This window comes from Canis lupus, chromosome 19 (assembly GCF_003254725.2).
Source record: "Canis lupus dingo isolate Sandy chromosome 19, ASM325472v2, whole genome shotgun sequence".
Lineage (NCBI taxonomy): Eukaryota > Metazoa > Chordata > Mammalia > Carnivora > Canidae > Canis > Canis lupus.
The window spans coordinates 2,514,779-2,527,062 of NC_064261.1; the positions used below are offsets into that span (position 1 = coordinate 2,514,779).

The 12,284-nt window shown below is 53.3% G+C and overlaps 1 protein-coding gene across 5 annotated transcripts in view; it reads left to right on the plus strand.

Annotated features, from left to right (window-relative positions):
- The window catches only part of TBC1D9 (TBC1 domain family member 9), a 114,088-nt gene extending 110,884 nt beyond the window's left edge, over positions 1–3,204 (plus strand). For all 5 annotated transcript variants that reach the window (XM_025462320.3, XM_049097370.1, XM_049097371.1 and 2 more), the window contains one exon: positions 1,058–3,204. In XM_025462320.3, coding sequence (XP_025318105.1) covers positions 1,058–1,780 — 723 coding nt within the window. In that variant the 3' untranslated portion in view covers positions 1,781–3,204. The remainder of the gene's footprint in view (positions 1–1,057) is intronic.
- The last annotated feature ends 9,080 nt before the right edge of the window (positions 3,205–12,284 follow it).

Below are 12,284 nucleotides of genomic sequence, written 5' to 3' on the forward strand. Positions count from 1 at the left end.
GTCCAGGGACACCAGCAGATGTGACACGGGACAGGGGATTTGAGCTCACCTTGGGCTGAATACCGAAGTGTGTAGACATGAAATGAGACGAGGTCTGGGATTTACTTAAATAATAGTGAAAGGGAATATAAGGGAAGGGGGAAGAAATGTGTGGGAAATATCAGAAAGGGAGACAGAACGTAAAGACTGCTAACTCTGGGAAACGAACTAGGGGTGGTGGAAGGGGAGGAGGACGGGGGGTGGGAGTGAATGGGTGACGGGCACTGGGGGTTATTCTGTATGTTAGTAAATTGAACACCAATAAAAAATAAATTAAAAAAAAAAAAAACCTGAACAAAGGATCCCTAGGGGGCTCAGTGGTTGAGTGCCTGCCTTCGGCTCAGGGCATGACCCCAGGGTCCTGGGATCGAGTCCTGCATCAGGCTCCCTGCAGGGAGCCTGCTTCTCCCTCTGCCTGGGTCTCTGCCTCTCTCTCTCTGTGTGTCTCCTGAATAAATAAAATTTAAAAAAAAAAAAAAACCTAAACAAAGGCTAAAGGAGTTAGTGGAGGGACGCTTGGGCAGTTCAGTGGTTGAGTGCCTGCCTTTGGCCAGGGCGTGACCCCAGGGTCCCGGGATCGAGTCCCACGTCGGGCTCCCTGCATAGAGCCTGCTTCTCCCTCTGCCTGTGTCTCTGCCTCTCTCTCTCTTTCTCTCTCTGTCTCTCATGAATAAATAAGTAAAATCTTAAAAAAAAAAAAAAAAAAAAAGAGTGGAGCAAGTGTCTGACAGTCATTCCAGACTCTGTGACAGGTACATGAAGATTCATTATTTCATTCTTTCTACTTTTATGGATGTTGGAAAAGTTTCCAAAAAAAAAAAAAAAAAAAAAAAAAGCAAAAAAACCAAAAAACAAGAATAGACATGAGTTAAGAGGCTTTAACAACACGTGAGTTCATCCGACATATAGGACTTTTCGGGAGTCTTTGGGGAGCCGTAATAGTCGGTGGCTTTGCAGTCCGCGGCCTCCGCGCGCCCCTGAGGTCCCATCCTTGGTGTCTGCCCACGTCCCCCTGCAGGGCCAGTTCATCGAGCTGTGTAAGACGATGTACAACCTGTTCAGCGAAGACCCCAACGAGCAGGAGCTGTACCACGCCACGGCCGCGGTGACCAGCCTCCTGCTGGAGATCGGGGAGGTGGGCAAGCTCTTCGTGGCCCAGCCTGCGAAGGAGGGCGGGGGCGGCGGCGGCGGGGCCACCTGCCCCCCGGGCATCCCGGGCGTGCTCTTCCCCAAGAAGGGGCCCGGCCAGCCTTTCGCCGTGGAGCCCGCGGAGCCCGCGCCCGCCAGCCTGCCGGTCGAGGCCGAGGAGCACTCGCTGGGCGGGCAGATGGAGGACATTAAGCTGGAGGACTCGTCCCCCCGGGACAACGGGGCCTGCTCCTCCATGCTGATCTCCGACGACGACACCAAGGACGACAGCTCCATGTCCTCGTACTCGGTGCTGAGCGCCGGCTCCCACGAGGAGGACAAGCTGCACTGCGAGGACATCGGCGAGGACACGGTGCTGGTGCGCAGCGGCCAGGGCTCGGCGGCGCTGCCCCGGAGCGCCAGCCTGGACCGGGACTGGGCCATCACCTTCGAGCAGTTCCTGGCCTCCCTGCTCACGGAGCCGGCCCTGGTGAGGTACTTTGACAAGCCCGTGTGCATGATGGCCCGGATCACCAGCGCCAAGAACATCCGGCTGATGGGCAAGCCGCTCGCCTCGGCCAGCGACTACGAGATCTCGGCCATGTCGGGCTGACCCGCGCCTTCGGGCCGGGGCAGGAGGGCTGGGGCTGGCGGCTTGGTTGGTTGGGGTTTTTTTAACGTTCCGTGTGGGGGTTTCTTTCTTCCTTGTAAATTAAATATTTATTAGCACCTGGCTTGACGCCTAGTGTTTTCATAATGCGATACAATGAAAACTGTCGGAGACACATCTCAACACCTCGCCGTAGGTACAGCTGTCTTGGGGGGGCGGGATTTACCAGAATACAATTTATTCAATGAATTCCAAAAAAAAAAAAAAATCTGTCCGTGATATGTGTGTATTTTAACTCCTTAATCTTGCTGTTGGGCTGTATACATGGTTTTAAAAATAGTGCTGTTTAACGCTCAATAAGGCGACAGCCCTTTGTGTATTTGGGCTTTCTAAATGAAACTAGACCCGCAAGGAAAATGAAATGCCATGAATGTCCCAAAAGGAAAAAGCATTGTCAGGAGAGGGAACTCGTATGCCATTTTAGGGAGCATTCAGAAATATTTTTTAAGATTTGAAATATATTTCATAAAAGACCTCTATTCAAAAATCATTTCAACAGATGTTTCCTTTCAAGGAGAAAACACTTGAGTTTCTAAACAACTGTGGAAGCGTAAGTGATTTTTACATGATGCCACAACAACACTTCTATTTGATCAATTCAGACCAATACCAGGCTGATTTTGCATTAAGAAGCTCTTCTGGTTATTTAAGTCAGTTGACCAGAATTCAGGGAAAATGAACAGTCTCTTGTTACGAAGAATCTGAAAATGATAACAAAGATGACGGAAGGCTCGGGGAATTTTTTTTTTTTTTTTGAAAGAGTAAATGTACTGACGCTTCTGATCCTGGATCTTCAGCTTCTTGTTACTCATTGCCAATAAAGCAAAAACTAAAACAATAAACTTTACCATTTCTATACTCTACATAGATTCAAGAAAAGTTATACCATGTATTGCATATGATCATCTTTCCAGTTAAGTCAATGTAAAGTAGAGATCATGTAAACTGTAAAAAATATCTGCAAGATAACGTACCTGAATGTTTTAAAGCAGAACTTGTCACTTTATTAAAAGAATGATATGCTCTATCTATTTCCTGAAGGGATGTGGAAAAGAAGACTATAGCGCACCTGCACTTTGGATTCTTGCTTTTTTTAATCATTATTATTTTGTTACTTTTACAGTTTTGCCTTTTACAGACGTTGAAGGGTCTTCTCCTTCTTGTTCAATCACCATCATGGTCACATTTCTGTCGCTTGTTCGGTGTTCCTTTCGACACATTCCTTTATGAGGCATTGTGTTTTTTATTTTAGCTCTTGCTGCTGTTTTTTACTTTTGTTTACAGAATGATTTTTAAACTGTCCAATGAAGTAGTGTTAACCTCAAGTAGGACAAATGTGAACAAATAAAGTACATCAGATATTCAGATATACGGCTTTTATCTGAGTTCCTGCCTAAAGGCGATAATGGGATTCTTTGGACAACGTCGCAGGGCGGGGGAGGGGGGGGATTATATTTAGGCAACCATTTTTGACTAAGGAAGCCAACACTTGCAGGCAAATATTTTGAGATAGGAAATACAATGTGTAGTGATGTGTGTGTGAATGGGTGTATTTAAAATAAGGAAGAAAGGCTTATCGGTCATCTAATTATTTAGCTTATCCTGCAGAAATGATAAAAGGCTGAAAATCCCTCTGTTTCATGCTCAGTAGTACACTGTAGCACCATCTGGTGCGTATCTGGTTGAGTAACCGTTGATTCGATTTCACTTTAAGATGGTTCTACATCATTCCATCGTGTGTTTCTGTCTGTAAAGTCACCTCGGGGCACCTCAAGAAATAACTGTAAAGGCTGACACTCCTGCCCAGCCCTGCCTTGCCACACTCAAGGATGGATTCGGGAGGGGAATGAGCATGCCTTTAGACGTGCTGTCCTGGGGATCCCTGGGGGGCTCAGCGGTTGAGCGCCTGCCTTCTGCCCAGGGCGTGATCCTGGGGTCCCGGGATTGAGTCCCCCGTCGGGCTCCCTGCATGGAGCCTGCTTCTCCCTCTGCCTGTGTCTCTGCCTCTTTCTCTCTCTCCTGTCTCTTACGAATAATAAAATCTTTAAAAAAATAAAAAATAAATGTGTTGCCCTAGATAAACAAGAAGGGTCAGAATTTTCCGTGATCACTCCGAAAGGGACTTTGAACAGCGTGTCCCCCTGAAGGCAGATGTCTCTGTTGATGCCCCCATCTCTTCAGACACATCAGAGGGCCTCACTCAGGGATATTACTGCACAATGGCCAGCTTCAGCCTGTTGGCTTCTACAGGCTACCTGGGGAGGAGCCCCGAGGCTTCGAGTTGGTTATTTATGGCCTAATGGTCCGGGAGACAGGCCTGCCAGCCCATCCTCCTTGGCCTCCAGAAGGCCATCGAGTGCATCTCAGGAGCATTTTCTGAAAAAAGATTAAAGTTCCTGTCTTGCTTTTAGTGGTTTGTGTTACGTCTTTTTAGTATCTCCGTGGATTCTTCTCTTTATTTCCGTTGACTGTGGCTCACTCTCTCTGAATGGTCCCTTTGGGTCGAGCTCTGTGAGCATTCGGTTCCCAGGCTAATCGTCACTACACGGCATGGATGGTGGCTCTTGTGGAGCATCAGGACGGCCTTGAGCTGGCAGCCGGTGGGCTCCTAGCTGCAGAGCACGGGGCTTGGCCTCCGTAGAGCTTACATGTGAGAACGCAGACAGAGCTGGTGCTGGGGAAGGAAGAAACCACACGGAGCCTGGGTGCCAGGGAGGTGGCTGAGCCAAGGCCATCCATCCAGCATGACTCCAAGTCTGGTTCTGGATAAGAGGGAGACCACGTGGAAATGCCCCAAAGGAGGCCAGGTCGGGAGAAGGCTCATGTGCCAGCCGTCTCAGCTCCCCCGGGGGATGCAGGCTGGGAACTCGGGAACCCTGGCGGGGGCAGCTGGCCGACAGGGTGTCCTGTCGCAGCCCTAGGACAGGCAGCTGGGCTTCTCTTCACTTTTCTGACCGCAGAGACCCAGTAGCAGCCACCCAGTCCTGGGCAGGCCTCTGCCTCCAACGTTAGACCTCCAGGGGGTCTAACCTTAGAGCACTTGAGCTCTTGAATCTAACAGAGTGGAGCGCACCGGGAGTGTTGAAACTGCCTTGCTGGGGGGCCTGGGGAGGGGGGGCTCGTGGGGGGGGCTCGTTGGGGGTCCGTGGGTCCAGCGTGCTCTCCCGCCCCCCCCCCCCAGGCTCTTCTGCTGCACTGTCCACTGCCAACCTGCGAAGAGCAGCCGCCGTGGGGGGCACAGAGCATTTCACAGGGTTTGTGCCTTCAGGTGACCTGTAATGTTTAGGGCCCTGCGCCTTTTTGTCGAACACGTTCCTGACAGTCTAGTCCTTTAAGGGACAGCTTAGGGAGCCACACAAAGGAGTTGACAGATGGGCGCGGCGGGACCCCGAGGGCGAGGGCGCGGCCAGTTCTCTGCCTGGGGCGGTGCCTGGCGGGCTGGGGGCTCCAGGGGCCAGGCCTGGGATGCTCAGCCCCCGCCCCGCGCCCGCGCCCGCCGCCCCCTCCCCTCCTGCGCAGGACGCCCCGCTCCGAAGCCCCGCCCCGGAGCCCTGGCAGGGCGGTGGGAGCCCCCCGGGAGGCCCAGGCCCGGGCACGGACGTCAGGCTCCGCGGGGGGCCCGGGGGCGGCGGGGCTCGGGCTCCGCGGGGGGGGCGGGCGGCCAGCGTCCCCCTCCCCCTGCTTGCGCGCGCGCTCTCTCTCTCTCTCTCTCTCTCTAATAAATATCTACAAACTGCTGATGACTCGGAGCCTGCTAGTGACCACCTGGGAGGGGCGCAGCAGGCCCGGCGGGGGGGGGGGGGGGCGGGGCGGGGCAGGAACTCCCCGGGGACTCACGACACTCGGTCTGCCCTGGCCCCGCGCTGCTATACGGCCCCGGCTGCGGCTTCGGCTGCGGCCCACCCCGCACACCTGCCCCCCGCACACCTGCCCCCACCGCACACCCCGCGCACCCTGCACACGCCGCATCCCCGCACCCGGCACCCCCCGCACACCCACGCCCCGCACACTCCGCACCCCGCACACCTGCCCCCCGCACACCCGCACACCCCGCGCACCCCGCACACCTGCCCCCACCGCACACCCCGCGCACCCTGCACACCCCGCAACCCCGCACCCCGCCCAGCCCAGTGCTGGAAGCAGGCGCAGGCCCCAGACCCCGTCGCGGGAGCCGCAGCCTGTGTGCGGAGCAGCGCTCCCCCACCCCGCCTCCGCCTCCCCCACCCCCGGCCCGCCCTGTGTCACGGCCCCGCCTGGTTCCCCGAGTCCCGCCCGCGCTCCCAGGTCGGCAGCCCCAGCCGCAGCCCTGCCCCGGGGGCGCGGGCACACGGGGGCTTCGGCGCTCCTGCCGGGGGGGCTGCGCCAAGGCCCCCAAGCCCGCGCCGTGACCTTGCGGCTTCTCCTGCCCCGCACGCGGCTCCTGGCCCCGCAGCCCGCGCCCTGCGCCCTCCCTAGGCTCCCCTCGGCGCTGCCTCCCGGGGCTCCCGGACCCCCGCCCCTCCTCCCCCACCTGCCGGCCGCGCATGCGCCCCGCTCCCCAAGGCGGGAGGGAGGCGTTCGGAGCACCTGTCGGCTGCGGGGTGGGGTGGGGGGTGGGGGGCTCCTTACACCACACCTGGGCTCCCACCTCTCCCACGAGCCCCGGATGCCGCTCCCCAAGCCCTTCCCAGGTCCCTAATCCAAGCTTCCTTTAAAAAAAGAAAAAAGAACTTATTTATTTATTCCTGAGACCCAGAGAGACAGTGGAGGGGGGGGGGGTGGCGCAGGGACACAGGCAGAGGGAGAAGCAGGCTCCATGCAGGGAGCCCCACATGGGACTCGATCTCGGGTCTCCAGGATCACACCCTGGGCCGAAGGTGGTGCTAAACCACTGAGCCACTTGGGCTGCCCTCCATTGTTTTTTCTAAATACCTTTTAATCTGGGTTCCTCTGTCTCTTGCCAGTTATGCAATCAGTCTAGCTTTGTACTTGTCTATAGGCCCAAGAGGGTCGTCGTTTTTAAAGGTTTTATTTATTTGAGAGTGGGCATGAGCAGGGGGAGGGGCAGAGGGAGAGGGAGAAGCAGGCTCCCCAGCTGAGCAGGGATCCCAACACGGGGCTCCATCTCAGGACCCTGGGACGGTGACCTGAGCCACAGGCATAGGTGTAACCCACTGAGCAACCCAGGCGCCCTGGTCCAAGGTGTTTTTATGAAGCTCATATTAATATTTGATCTATCCTCATCACTCTATACTTTTTTTTTTAAAAAAAGGTTATCCTTAAACAAAAGTAGCTATCCCAACGACCTACCCTATGACAAGAGTAGCTCTATTGCTTTATACTTATAAGAACAGAGCATGCTCAGTCTGTGGTGGATCAAGCAGGTCCTCAGCAGGTTGCTTTTCTTGACCCCTTTCCACAGTACCTGCCCATCAACTTTTACGCCCCAACTTGGTACCCAAAAGGGGGACTCAGAGGTTGATGCTGTGATGAAAGACCACATTTGGATGGATAGCCTCTTTCCAGTGCAAATTCCCTTAATTGGGTCTGTTTCTTTGAATAACTGGAAGGCAGTCATTCAAAAGAGCCCTTTGGCTATTGGTCAGGCCAGGCATGACATAGCAACTCCTGCAATCGCTGGCAAGCAAGAAAAAAAAAGATCAAGTCTCTGAGTTCATGGTGCCACACATTCATACGTGTATATTCATGCTTGTGGCAAGTGTCTCAAAGAACAAAGACCCCGGGATTGTGGCTGCCCTATTTTCCTGCCTCTAGTCTCCCTCCACACCCTCCAGTTACTCTTTTAAGTCGCTGTTACATGATCTTTGTAAAACTTCCATGTAATCATGTTCTGCTCCTGTCCCAACTTCCTACAGAAAAATAAACAGGCAGGAACGGTTATGAGCAGCCACCACCTGTATATGTACAGACTAATTTCTCAACACTGGCGTGTCCTCTGAGAGGAGCAGAACCTGGGGTGTAAGAAGCATTACAGCTTATCCATCTTCCCCACTGGCTGATTTGGGCACATCATTTACAGCATTCTCTGTCACGGTGTCAAAATCTGTGAGCCACGTGTGCTATTTTATATTTTAACCTCTCCCTCAACTCCTGTGGCCAATTTTTGGGTCTGGGGGAGATTTTGTAAAGGACGGTGTTGACTCTTGAAGTTTTGGAAGTGAAAGGGATCTTGGTATAAAACAGAATGTGGTCAACATGACTTTCAGCAGCAGCCAAAAGGTCGGAGGGTCAGATATGTGGACATTACTGTTGTATAAATGGAGACACCAGGTATTCCCAGTGTGATACATCACAGTACCTCGTCTCATCATGAGAAGTAAAGAACTGTGCCTCTGAGCAAGGAAAAAAATAGAGAATTCACTGGGTCCTTCCCGAGACAAGTCAAAGAAGTGCTCATTGAAGCCGAGGAGAGATGTGAAAGAGTTCATGTAAAAAATTAAGAGCACAAAATGTTTCGGGGTGGGGCACTGGGTGACTTCCTCGTAGCCGGTCCCATAAAGAAGAAGATGCACCATGCGACTAGGGCATTTGTAAATGCCTCCTGCGGTGGAGCTGCCCACGTATGGCGACTTCCTGGAAGACTTAAGCAAAGTATAAAATTGTAAACTCCTCTGAAAACGATGTATTCTGTGAAGTAGCTTTAATGACACACACGGGTTGACAGGGAGCTTTCAGAATCTCCGTTGGAATTCCTCTTCTTTCTGAACAGGGTAGAACAAAAGGGAGGGTTTTTGTGGAGCAAATCATCTCCCTGGTGGCTTGGCCAGGTTCGGGGGTTGCTGTGAAGAGAATGATGGCTGGAGGTCCTCAGGCTGCAGACTCTTTTGCCACCAACTCTCGTCCACCACTGCTCAGTCTAGAGCCCCGTGTAGACAGTGCTGGCTTGCGCAGTGACAAGGCCAGGAAAAGATTCCCGCAAACTCTCCGGAAGATTACAGATCCACACGTTTCTCTAGCAAAATGTTTTCCATGTGCTGAGATTTCTTGAAAAATGACACTTGGTGGAAAGACTTGTCACTGCACAGCCTTCTACTTTGTTAAATTTAAACTCTCCGGCGGCCTGGGTGGCTCAGCGGTTTAGCACCTGCCTTCGGCCCAGGGCGAGATCCTGGAGACCCGGGATCGAGTCCCACATTGGGCTCCCTGCATGGAGCCTGCTTCTCCTTCCGCCTGTATCTCTGCCTCTCTCTCTCTCTCTGTGTCTCTCATGAATAAGTAAATAAAATATTTAAAAAAATATAAATAAATAAACTCTCCCTACCCTATAAGAAGCCTCCGATGAACATTAGTACATCTGCACGAACATCACGTAATACTCAATTATTTTGTTTGCTTCTTACACACAAGTCACACGCAGATGCAACAATTGAACACGAATACCCAACTTGAACAACAGAAAGTCATGTGGAAAGAAAGTTTTCCTTTATTAGCACCTCAACTTCTACTTCCTACAAGGAGGTAAGCACTATTGATAGCTTAAAGCTTATTTGTTCTATGAATTTATATACATATCTATGCATGTGCATTTTTTTAAAAAAGGAAAATGAGATCAAATTAAAAGTTATTCTGTGATTCCTTTTTTTTTCACTAAGTATCAGAAACAGCTTTTCATGTTGGAATGTGTAGATCTACCTCCTTTATTTTCATGGCAGCACAATATTTCATAGAAAAGGAACGTCCCATACCACACGCCTACCTTTCCCCTCCTAGTTGACGGACTTTCACTATGGTAGAGTCTTCTTGTTATAAACCCTGTGGGAGCGAATATCATTGTAAAGACATCTGGGTCATATATAAAAATATTTCTTTGGGACAAAATCGAAGGAGTAAGCTGCCCATTGAAAATTGTAACAAATATCGCCAAAACACCTTTCAAAATAATCTACTTGTGGGATCCCTGGGTGGCTCAGTGGTTTAACGCCTGCCTTCAGCCCAAGGCCTGATCCTGGAGTCCCGGGATCGGGTCCCGCGTTGGGCTCCCTGCATGGAGCCTGCTTCTCCCTCTGCCTGTGTCTCTGCCTCTCTATCTCTGTGTCTCTCATGAATGAATAAATGGAGTCTTTAAAAAATAATAATAACAATCTACTTGCTCACACTCCCATTGACAGCCAGGGCTCTCTTCTCACGTGCCTTCACCAACATTTGAAGATAACAACCTTGTAGCTTGTATTAATCTGATCAGTGAAAGATATTTCAAGTTTAATTATTCTCAGAATGGGGCTCTTGAATATTTCCTGAAATGTTCACTAGCCCTTTAGATGTCTTCTGGATTTGTCATCCCACTTTGGTGGCTTGCGTTCTACACGGTGTGTAATTTCCATGAGGTCGGATCTGTTTGATCTGCAGATATGGTTTCTGGTTTTGTTTCTCTGCGTCTCACGTGCCGCTCATTATGCAACAACAGGAGGCTGAAATGAAAGACAGGGAGCGGAAGCAGGGTGGGAAGCATAATGAGTGGCTCCACCTCCTGGGAAGGCTGCCGGCTCTCCGGAGCCAGAGGGGGTTTTAATCGGCGTCCGTGAGAGCCGCTGTCCTTGCCGCAGAGCGCACTGGACACACGGCCTCCAGTGACACCTGCGCGTTTGTATCCGGCGTGGGCTAGTGGTGTCTGCTGGGTCGCTTCCCACTGGAGAGTAGTGTCAGGCTAAAGACCGTTCCCTGTGCCGGGCCTCAAGACCCACATTTAATAAATTCTGGTTAGGGCAGCCCCGGTGGTTCAGCGGTTTAGGGCCGCCTTCAGCCCAGGGTGTGATCCTGGAGCCCGGGATCGAGTCCCACAGCGGGCTCCCTGCATGGAGCCTGCTTCTCCCTTTGCCTGTGTCTCTGCCTCTCTCTCTCTCTCTCTGTGACTCTCATAAATAAATAAATAAAATCTTTAAAAAATAAAAAAATAATAATAAATTCTGGTTAAAGTCTCACTTCTCTGGTCAAAACTAAAAGGATGTGTTTCCCATCAACACTCAAGACATTTAGGGCCGAAAAGGAGAGTGGAGCCTTAAATCCAAGTGTGAGTGACCCGAGAGTATCAACACGAAGAGCTTGACAGGTGCCAAGTGACTAGACTCAGTTTCAGGCTCCACGGGAGCCGGGGGGCCGGGGGAGGAGGACGGCCTGGAGAAGACAGCACGCCCTCCAGGACGCCAGCGTCACCCAGCACGGAACAGTCGGCGGCATTTTATTCGTGCTTAACATGTCATGTCCTCTTGGGTTCACGGCCTTAAACTGGCTGAGTTTCCCTTTCAGCCCTGCCAATGCCAGCCGGTCCCACGGGCCGCCCAGGCCACCCTGCAGCCACCAGGAGCTGGCGTGCCACACAGCCGGCCTCCCCCGAGCGTCATAAGTTCAGGACACGGTGGGTGGGAGCCCATCTGCTGCCCCAAACCATGACTCCGGGCGGCCCCGGGGAGCTCAGCGGTTGAGCATCTCCCTTAGGCCCAGGCCGTGACCCCGGGGGGCTGGGATCGAGCCCCGCATCGGGCTTCCTGCATGGAGCCTGCTTCTCCCTCTGTCTGGGTCTCTCTCTCTCTCCCTCTGTGTGTGTCTCCCATGAATAAATAAATAAAATCTTAAAAAAAAAAAATGTACTCCAATCGCGTACCCAGCACGAGCTAGCACGGGCGACGCTTCGACCTTCCGTGTGTCCCAGGTCACTGCCTTCCGTGGCACACATTTTCCCTTCTCTGCAAAGGAGACAACCCCAGCTGCTCTTATGGAAGCTCCTTCCAAAACAGGAACAATCTGAAGAAACTGAAACAAAGGTCAAGATGAAAAATCTGAAGAAACTGAGACAAAGGTCAGGTGGAGCGGGGCCCTGCGACAGCCGGTTAAGGAGTGCAAGGTGCTCCTTTTAAAGTGCCGAAGCCTCGGGCCGCTGGCCCAGGCCGCGGAGCTGGTGAGCCGAGCCCGCTGGGCCCGCGATGGAAGTTGCCAGAGCCGCCGGGGGCCGGGGGGCCGGGGGGCAGCACCAGCACGAGCGGGCCGGCTGCTCCCCGGGCGCGGGCCGGGCGACAGGGAGAGGACCGCGTGGGGACGCAGGGCTGGAGAGCAGCGGGCGGAGGCGCGGCCCACGAGGGCTCCCTCCCCATGCCGAGGCCCGACGGGAGCCAGGCAGCCGGGGCCCTGGGCAAAGGGGGCCCCAGTGCGGGGTCTGCGCCCCAGGGACTGCCGGGGCAGGAGTGGCCGAGGCGGGGGCAGATGGGGAGCCACGTCCCACGGGAGAAGACATCCTCCCGGCCTCTGCCCCTTCCAGGCTGAGCCCTGGTCGCTGTCCTCCCGGCCCGGCTGCCGCTGCCATTCAGATTCCTGTGAGGAGAGAGCTACCGGCCCTTCGGTGACCCCCGGTGTCTGAGAGGAAGCGGGGAGAAGGTTCAGGAAAACCACTAGAGGAGCTACCGTGTGCGCAGCCTCCTCCCCTGACACTCGTCCTTCCTCTGCCTGTATTTAAAAA